The 9,633-nt window shown below is 40.2% G+C and overlaps 1 protein-coding gene across 2 annotated transcripts in view; it reads left to right on the top strand.

The window, feature by feature from the left end:
- The window catches only part of zc3h14 (zinc finger CCCH-type containing 14), a 10,256-nt gene extending 960 nt beyond the window's left edge, over positions 1 to 9,296 (top strand). The window contains exons 5-17 of one of the 2 annotated variants that reach the window (XM_038287552.1): positions 1 to 101; positions 1,066 to 1,381; positions 3,078 to 3,247; positions 3,898 to 3,998; positions 4,165 to 4,311; positions 4,388 to 4,450; positions 4,792 to 4,933; positions 6,323 to 6,528; positions 6,617 to 6,755; positions 6,847 to 6,986; positions 8,036 to 8,118; positions 8,767 to 8,872; positions 9,090 to 9,296. The exon at positions 1 to 101 is cut by the window's left edge and continues 68 nt beyond it. In XM_038287552.1, the coding sequence (XP_038143480.1) occupies positions 1 to 101; positions 1,066 to 1,381; positions 3,078 to 3,247; positions 3,898 to 3,998; positions 4,165 to 4,311; positions 4,388 to 4,450; positions 4,792 to 4,933; positions 6,323 to 6,528; positions 6,617 to 6,755; positions 6,847 to 6,986; positions 8,036 to 8,118; positions 8,767 to 8,872; positions 9,090 to 9,097 (1,722 nt within the window). In that variant the 3' untranslated portion in view covers positions 9,098 to 9,296. Of the gene's footprint in view, positions 102 to 1,065; positions 1,382 to 3,074; positions 3,248 to 3,897; positions 3,999 to 4,164; positions 4,312 to 4,387; positions 4,451 to 4,791; positions 4,934 to 6,322; positions 6,529 to 6,616; positions 6,756 to 6,846; positions 6,987 to 8,035; positions 8,119 to 8,766; positions 8,873 to 9,089 lie in introns of both variants that reach the window. The other variant, XM_038287551.1, reaches the window with a different exon arrangement.
- The last annotated feature ends 337 nt before the right edge of the window (positions 9,297 to 9,633 follow it).

The raw sequence follows: 9,633 nt of genomic DNA, 5'->3' as shown, positions 1-9,633 counted from the left end.
AATGAAAATGGCAGAGGGGACGACTTGAAGCTGCTAGCGGTCTCCAGCTCACGGACTGATAGGATTGAAGCTCCTGTGTCGAGTTCTGCTTATGACAGCAGGTACCTGGAATCTCTCTGTATTTGAATAGAATATGATAGAAAATTGCTATATTGTCCCACAATGGGGAAATTGTGGTGTTCATACAAATGTGGACCTTAAGGGCAGATTATACTTCTGCAATCGCATACATCAAATGTCGCTTGGGTCTGGTCGCGAACCAGTTTTGCTGGTATGCTTCTGCAATGTCGGTCTGGAATTTCTAGGGATGCAAAGCAGTTTCCGGCCAAAGCGCAAGGGGGAGCCTATTAGAGAACTTTTTGGGCAGATGGTCACGAGAACTTCGACGGCGCTAGCGAGATTGTTTATTTTCCAAAACAACAATGGCGTGTCTTCAAGATATCACGGAGATGGATCTAAAGTTGCTAGACATAGAAGAGGAACAGGTTCTGTTAATGGAGTTGGGAAAAAGACCGATTAACCTTTCATCGTAGTTGTCCACTGAAGTTGTTCCTCGGTTTTTAAAAATGGTACACCCCGGCACCGAAACGTGAAGAAAGAGCAATTAGACAGCTGGAAAGGCATACCAAGGACCAATCACAGCTGCTTTTTGTCTGCGCACTTCCGCTTGTGATCTGCACAGATTTGTGAGCGCCCGATGCGTAGTCAGGATATTTTTTATGTGCGCTACGACAGTTGCAGAACCTCTGCGTGGGGGGCATGGTCGCGCACAGAGACAGATTTGACGGTTGCAGATGCTATGCGTCAGACCCATAAATTGGTCTTTAGGAAAATGTATAAGAATAACATACTAGTGAAGAGTTAAAAGATAAACGATAAAATCTGCACTGTAAATTTTTTTCATAATATAAAAAACTGTGCACCTGGAGAATAAATAATCACTATACAGGACATTTTTACAGTAATCGATATTTGAAAATACCAGCAACATCAGAGATGTTCATAGTTTGAATGCAGATTGATTTTGTAAGTGGTGTAATACACACACTTGTTGTTTGTTTTTAGGAAAGGGATGCTGGGAAAGGGCTTCTCACGACACACCTCAGCTGTTAAGTCTAGCACGGAGCCTCTCCCTTCAGAAGCTGTTATTGATATCAAACCTGAGATGGACGATGATCTCATTGCTGAAGAACCTGTAGAAACGAGACAAGGTCGCATCCGTGGAGCTACAGGTCGGCCAACTGCTGAGATCTACAGACCTGGTCAGACTAGGTTTACTTCTATGAGCTCTCTGGAGTTGTGTCGACCGACAGAAGGATCCTCTAGTATAAGGCAGCAGGACGGACGGAGCAGCAGAGCATCCAGAGCAGGGCTGAGCAAGGTGCTGTGAAGCCTTTTTTATATTCAAACTACATTTGGCATTTAGGTGTGTAGCTTTTATTGGTATAGATCTATAGGAGGTGAACAAATCCAAAATGCAGGGTAAGTAAACTATGTTGTTTATTCCATGAAGGATACTGATAAATTTGCTGATAGTTTGCATTCATAATCTCAAAATCGAAACAAATTCAGATTTAATATGAAGGTTTCTACAAGACTTTACAGAAATGTGTGCATTTAGATGTATTAACTAGGCATTTCTGTCCTATTCTTCTTAGTGTACATGGATGTTTGTTTACATTTGTTAAGCTACATCCACTTTTCTAAAACATCTAAGAGTGTCTTTACTACTAATTAAGTGATTTGAGTATTTGGTGCCATATTAGATGGCTTTTTGTCTGGATGTTAACCTTCCATTCTCATCAACGCTCAATGCCTGGTGGAATATTTTGGTCACTTTTTCTTCTTCTGATTCTTGACATGTCATGAATACGCTTCTTTACTGCTTTATCACATTTTTATTTTAACCTTTGAACCCAATGGCATACAGCGATCGCTGTTCTCTTATGTGCGATCAATGAAGTGGAAAGCTGCTTCCAGGTTTATTGTGCCATCATAATGGCAGCACAGGCGAAGGCTGATGTCATGTGGGAACTAATAAAACTTGTGTTTTATTCTTATCTGGCACATATATTTTGTCTTGTTAATTTTGTTTATGCTGACTGATAAATTGCTAAACCTTGAAATACTGCTAGAGTATAAGGTCATTTTCTATCCGTCTGCTATAATGACAGTTGTTCTTGTTCTTACTTCTGTAACACAGACCTGAAAGCTCTACAATATCTCAGGTTACCAAACAGAAAATAGTCTCTTGTAAAAATCTAAATAATCTTTACAAAAAAAAAAAAAAAATTATTAAAAACAATCCACTGGACTTGGTTTCTTAGACTTAGACTTAGACTTCTTTATTTGTCATTTTGTATGCACAGGGTGCATACAGAACGAAATTGCGTTACATACAGCTTATGAACGTTGCATTGATATTTCACAATGGCACGAGTTATAGAAAAATACAAAAAGTGCAGCAGTGGTCAAAGTGTGAACAGTGCAGAGGATAAGAGACAGTGTGCAAGTTGCAGTGGTTCAGTGCAAAATGGCATTTGTGCAAAAAATGCGTTATTGAAAAATACAATGAGATGAACAATTTAAAGGGCTAAAAGTTAAAAGTTCAGCAGCATTTGATGCCCGAGATTCCAAGTTTGAAGACGTTTCGCTTCTCAACCAGGGAGCTTTTTCAATTCAAATGTATTCTATATAATGAGTTCTATATAATCTTGTTCTCAAAGGACTATGTGCTACAACGTTTAGCTCAAGTGTAAGACAATTGTTTTAGGTCCTCTTCAAGGTTTTTCAGGATCATCTAACTTTTCCTTAAGACCATGAACTTGAAGTAAATTTATCATTTGACTTACAATTTTGTCTGGGCGTGACATGACTTGACATGTTTGTTTAAAAAATGTAGATGCAAACAGCTCTGTATGACACTTGATGAGAGATTTTGAGTCTGTATATTGGTGCTATTTTGGAAATGCTCTAATGAAAACATTTGATAGCAGGCAGAATTATTAAAATGCTCAGTTTCTTTGCAGATGTCCTTGTTGTGTTTTTAACGATGGCTGCGCTCCTCTTCCCAGCAGGAGGAGATGTCACGGAAAAGGAAGGCTCCCGTGGCGAGCTCTGTCGTTCGAGTGAACAGAGCAGACGAGGAAGACGAGGAAGAAAGTGATGATGCAGAAGAAGATGACCCGAGTTATGGCAGCAGAAGCCTCTCCAGCAGAGTGTCGCTTCCCTCCAAACCTGAGCGAAAGTTAGTCTTACTAAAGCAGCGTGGTAGTTTGGGTGTTTGACCAAAGCAGAGAACTATTGTCAGCAATTTGGTTGGTTTTGCAAATAAATATAGAAATCACAGTCGTAACTTCTTGAAGGACTGGTGGGGACAGTCCCCACCAATAATTTTAAAACATAAACTTTGTCTCTCACAATATGTGGGACAAATTTCTAAATTTGATTTTGCTGCAAAGGGAAAACATCCACCAATGTATTCCTGTTTTCTGGATGGATTAATAGATGGATGAATGAAACTGAAATTGTGTCCATACTAGGGAGGCATGATATGTTGCTGTTGGCATCGGAATCAGCTGTTATTCATCCTTTTTTTTTTATACTTAATGTCTAACTACCCATAGATATACATATAAGTATAGTTTGGTTCTTTCGTGTCCTCAACAATAGGAAAGTACAATAGGAAACTGTAGGTCCATCAGCCTTAGTGTCCCCCCAAGTTTCATCACAAAGTTACACCCTTGATATAAATATCAGTAATTTCCCATAACAACAATAACAATTTTTGATATTGATATCGAGCAGGATTTTCCTATTAGTGCACCACTCCATTCGGCCTCATAATATATACATCATTCAGCTCAAGCAAGCTTTTTATTGTTTTATTTTATTTAGACCGACTCTCCCACCAGCCAAACAAGCCAACAGGAATCTCATCCTGAAGGCCATCTCTGAGGCTCAGGACTCAATCACCAAAACTACATCTTATCCTGCAAGTAAGTTTCCTTCAGATACAGATTCAGAAATGCAACACTCACAATTCTCCAGGTTACCGGCCGGTTTAACATGCTAGCAAGATCATTCAGAAAGTCTAGAGTTATCACAGGTTAAATCTGTGTTTTAGTCTCACCTGTGCTCTCCTGGCCTAACACTTTCCTGCAGTGCCACAGAGACAGACGGTTCCTGTGGCGCCTCGTACGCGCTTGGCCAGCAGCGAAGAGATATCTGCAGCCATCCAGCTGATGCACAACCTAGCCCCCAGAGTGGAAGCATACGCCGCTGTGGAGCAGCCTGCCTCCAGAACACCAAGTATGCAAGAAGTTAACAGCGATCTCTGTTCATCTATGTTATTTAATGTAATATTAATTCTTTGCTCTAACTCTAGCGAGATCATTGGCTTCACGTCTTCAGTTAGAGGCCGCTGATACACAACATCAGATTGAATATGGTATGGGTCTCTTCTTACTCCTGTTTGGTCAGTTACTGCTGTAGACAAGTCAAGCAACATTTAAGTTCTTAAAGACAAGGTATACAACTTTTTAGGCTACAGTTTCCAAACTTTATAGCATACCGCTCAAAATGTCATTGTATAAAACAATCAAATGTGATTAAAGAGTACTAATTTACAGTAAAACCCCCCAAAAATCTAGATTTTAATAGACATCAAATAAATTATTTTTGACAATGGATTTTTCTTTTCCCTGCTAAGTGTTTTTTTCCTTTAGGGAAAGTTTAAACAACTGCTCAAATGTAAACCTACCTCCTCACATTGAATTGATTTTTATACAGCTGTGGAAACCCCTGCTGGCTGTGAGTCAAAGACCTCAGATACGCGCTCTTTCATAATGAGTCGGCCGACCTTGGAGGAACCGTCTGTCCAAAGTCAGCAACAAGTCCATACCCCAGCTTTGCCACGCACAGTCCAGGCCAGGTATGCACACTGAATTAGCTTTAACATTGCAAGTTACAACCAACAAAATACTTTATTTATTCCAAAGGGAAATTAAGTGTTGTTGTAACTTTTTTGCTCTTTTTTTTCCCAATGACTTGTTATAGACGTTTATAGCTATAGGCAGAAATGATCTCCTGTAGCAGTCTGTCATGCAGCAGATCTGGAGAAGCCTCTTACTGAAGACACTCTCTTAATAGTCTGATGAAGAGGATGCTTATTGTTGTCTATAATTGTCTTCACTTTATTGGGAATTCTTTGTGAAATCTTCTCCAGTTTCTAGAAGAGTTCATAGAACAGCTGGCCTTTTTTATAAGCTTGTTGAGCCTTTTTTAAGTAATTTGCTCAGATGCATATCACACTCAACAACACACGGCTATAAGATATGCAGCATCTTGCTGCATACAAAGGACCTGAGCGTCTTTAGCAAGCAATCTGCTTATAGATTGTCCAGGTGAACACCAAGGTATCTATACTCCTCCGTCACCTCAACTCCTTCTCCTTTGATGTTAATAGGTTTCACCTTGTTCGTGTTTCTTTAGAAGTCTACAATCATCCTCCCTAGTTTAATTGACATTCATGATCAGATGATTGTTTCCACACCATGCCACAAAGCGGTTCACCACCTCTTTGTGCTCTGACTGTAGAGCCAAAGTATGTATCTGAAGATGAGAGGACTCAGTCTGGTACTGGAAGTCAGACGCCTACAGAGTAAACAGGACTGGTCAGAGTAGCATCCCCTGTGGTGCTCTTGTGCTTCTGACTACTTGATTAGACAGTTGACTCTTCAGTGTATCTGCAGTCTGTTTGTTAGGTAATCTTTGATCAGGCAATTGTTGATGCCTCCACCTGAGTCTTCTGGAGTTTCTCCTAAAGTAAGTCAGGCTGAATTGTTACATTCAGCAGAGAAATCGAAGAACATTATCCTCACAGTGCTGTCTGCCTTGACTAATTGAAGCAGGTGCAAGGTAGTAAGAAAAGGTGAACCAACAGGAGTCTAGAATCCCACAGCGCACCTGTGACATAAACATAATGCTGTCCAACATCCAGTAAAAATCCACCCTACTGTGAAATATGGAGGTGGATGCATCATGTTGTGGGACTGGTATCAATTTGCCTGAAGACAGAGATATTCTGGAAGAAATGCTGTAGAAGTTTGCAGCAGAGTTTTCTTACAGTTAGTCAACTAAACAAGGAGTTAGACCTACACTAGTTCAGATCAAAACTGTTCACTTGGTTTCAACATAAAACATGTGCATAAGTACAAAGATTTATACTTTTTTTTGCAGAGCATTACATTTTATTTTTTTGTGGGGTTTTTTATTATTCTCCCTGCGAATCTCCCCTAAAATGTCTGTCTCTTGTTTAAAGGGAGGGAGTTGACTCCTCCAGTCCAAAGTTCATTGTGACGTTAGACGGTGTTCCGAGCCCGCTGGGTAACCTTCTAGACGGAGACATGGATTTGGATGATGTGAGACCATCAGCAAAGGTTACAGAGGCTGCCGGCCTGCCGGTTTACAGGGAGCCCAAAGTCAGCATCCTCAGCAGGTTACAGGGTGTGGTCACATCATCAGAAGGTCTGGCATTTCCACTGTTATATTTTTTATGTTCCCTTAAGTAAAAACCAAAATGACAGATGGAGCACTTTTCTTTATTTATTGACAGATGAAAGGATGGAGATGGAGATGGCAGGTGAGGATGATGTCCCTATGAAGAAGCAGAAGGTTATGGAGCGCTGCAAGTTCTGGCCTGTCTGTAAAAGTGGAGATGAGTGTATGTACCATCACCCAACAGCACAGTGCAAGTGAGTAACTTTGATGGAACTAGAGTACATAAATCTTCCAGGCGTTCGAGTTATTCTGAGAAATTATGGATTATTGTGTTGTTTTTTTCAGGACTTTCCCAAACTGCAAATTTGGAGATAAATGCCTTTTTGTGCATCCTAACTGTAAATATGACGCTCGCTGCGCAAAGCCAGACTGTCCCTTCACTCACGTTAGCCGCAGAGGTTCTGTTGTTCCTCCACCCAGAACAGGTAACCTTTGATTGCCTTCATAGTAAAACAATCTGTGTTTATGTTAAATGTTCTCTATCTATTGTGCAACTTTACAGCAGCTCTGTTTTGCTTTTCTTTGTATTTATGCTGAACAAAAAGGTACTTGGTCAGGATCTAATATAATATAATTATATTGTTAGATTCATATCTATGAAATACATTGTAGTCAGTAATTATAATTACAGTTAAGAACACCGAGCCAAGTAAATCAAGTTGTCGATCTTGCAGCAATCCTTTCATCATAAGCAACTGTGTGACAAGAGTGAGAAATATGCCCTTTAACAAGAAGTACTGTCACAGTGGGGTAGAGGTTTGACACATGCAGACACTGAAGCTGAAGGTGGTTACTTGCAGGTTTAATTAACCAAAAAGGGGCAACAGAGGTAAAACTCCAAAACATAACTCCCAAGAATCCACAAAAATATAGAAAAAACAGGAAAACTCAGTTTAAGGGGATGAAATGATGACAAAACAGCAACAGCGACTGAGCAGGAGGTGAATATATGGGAGAGAGAAACAAAGACAAGGTTAATCAGCAGGTGTGACAAATGAATCTAGAAGGGAGCTAGGGAAAGGGAGAATGACACAAGAGGGCAAACAAGAACTCAAATACATCCACCACATAATAGGAATTAAAACAGTTATCCCCCCCTTGGTCAAGGCAGCTTTATGGCTGCGTTACCTTACAACTGCAACTCCTCTTTTAACGGCATTTGGCACTTTTCCGTCTTGTAGAGAAGGACTTGATCCTGGCTGTTACAACACAGTTCTATCTCTGCTGGTAGGATTTAGTTGAGGATTCCAAAAAAACATACTGCCTGGTGTAACACAATTTGTTCAGATTTTAAAAAAAACTAAACCAAAACTTTCTAAAATACAAAACGAATAGAACCAACCTATGAAGCCTGCAAAATTAGGCTTTTACCGTTAAAAAGGGGTGGTTCAACAAGCTACAACTGTAGATTAAAAAAAATTAGAGCGTGCCTTTATATACATGAAAAATAATTCTGTTTATTTTATCCTGACAGCTGTGCAACCAAACCAGAATGCAACCGTGTGTCGCTTCTTCCCAGAGTGCAAGAAAGTGGACTGTCCCTTTTTTCATCCAAAGGTAAGCAAATAGGTTAGCATAGTAACTAGCCCCGCCCGCTTGTGTCCAAAGTCATTTTTGCCTGTGAGTGATCTAGCCTCGATCAATGCCCCAGGCCCTAGAAGTGGCTGGCCAATCACAACGCAGTGATGTGTTTTGAATTTCTTGATCCAAAGCGGGTGGGGTTTTGAGAGCGTGATGAAAAAGCTGTGCGACTCTGGAGAAAGCAAAACAAGGAAGATGGCAACTATTGAACAGTTCTCGATTGACTCAGCTTTGGAATCAGTCTTGTAAGGATTAGACTTGTTTTTTTTTTTAAACGTGAGCAAGAAGAGGCTCTACGCTCATTCGTTTTAAGAAGGACGTATTCACCATTTTACCGACAGGCTTTTTTTTTTTTGTGTTTACACTCCCCCACCAGCTTTCTGTCACGCTACGAGTATTGGCCAATAGGCACAGACATGTTTTAAAAAAACAAGGGGTGGTTCCCATCAACAATCTTCCGATGTCTCATTCATCAGGGCCAGACTATATTACACATTTAATCTCACGTTAGTCTGGTTTATCAGGCTACTAAGAGGTAGCTCTGCATAGAGGGTTTTAACCATGGAGTCACCTAGTAGTTGCTTTCAATCTGAGCAGTTCTGACTTGTTTCTGTTCCTCTACAGCCTTGTCGTTTTGCCACGCAGTGTAAAAGAGCTGGGTGTACCTTCTACCACCCAACAGCAGCTGTGCCTCCCAGACACGCCCTGAAGTGGACGAAAGACAGAGCAGGTTAGAAACCGCAACATAATATCTACTCACATAAACATAAAGTAATTTCTTCTCCACCAAACCGGAGAATTTAATCTTATTTTGATCATGTTGGTCTGTTGTTAAATCAGTTCTGCTGATCTCAATAGTTTAGGTTATGTTGTCATCTTTGCTGATTATGGATGTAATGAATGCAAATTATATGCATCCACTAAATCTAATTTCTTTCCTCTTACAGCTAATTAAGCCCAGAGAGTCATGGTCAGTTGTCAAGCTGTGGAAGATGTCCATCATTTGTGTTTCCAGGACATTAGATGGAACATTTAATTATGGTTTTTTTTAGTGTATTATTTGAACTGATTTTTAAAAAGTGTCTTTTGTAAAATGAAAGTGAGTTTCTGCTGATGTACCCAGTATATTAAAGGCTCAGCAATGTTTCTACTTATGTCTTGAAGTCATTTCCCTGATGTGTTATCAGGTTGGTTTGTGAGCTCTGCCAGCCATGATATGTTAAGAACTGATGAAAAGTATTATCAACCTCATTTGTAGTTTGGATCTCCTATTTAGGGGAGAAATGGTATACTCCTGTTAAACATTGATTGATTGACTTTATAGATCTCACAGTGGAGAAATGTACTCATTAAATCAGCTCAAATAGTCAAAAGGAGAAGGTGGTGCCAAAGGAAGAAACTAATGGAGCCGCTGAGCTCCTCTACAGAATGGTGCAGAGGGTGAAAGGTGTTGTCCATGATGGATGTAAGCTTGGACTGCACCCTTCCCTC

Source organism: Cyprinodon tularosa, unplaced genomic scaffold (genome assembly GCF_016077235.1).
Source record: "Cyprinodon tularosa strain WSP-4 unplaced genomic scaffold, ASM1607723v1 ctg24, whole genome shotgun sequence".
NCBI lineage: Eukaryota > Metazoa > Chordata > Actinopteri > Cyprinodontiformes > Cyprinodontidae > Cyprinodon > Cyprinodon tularosa.
This window is presented reverse-complemented; position numbering and strand designations above follow the sequence as displayed.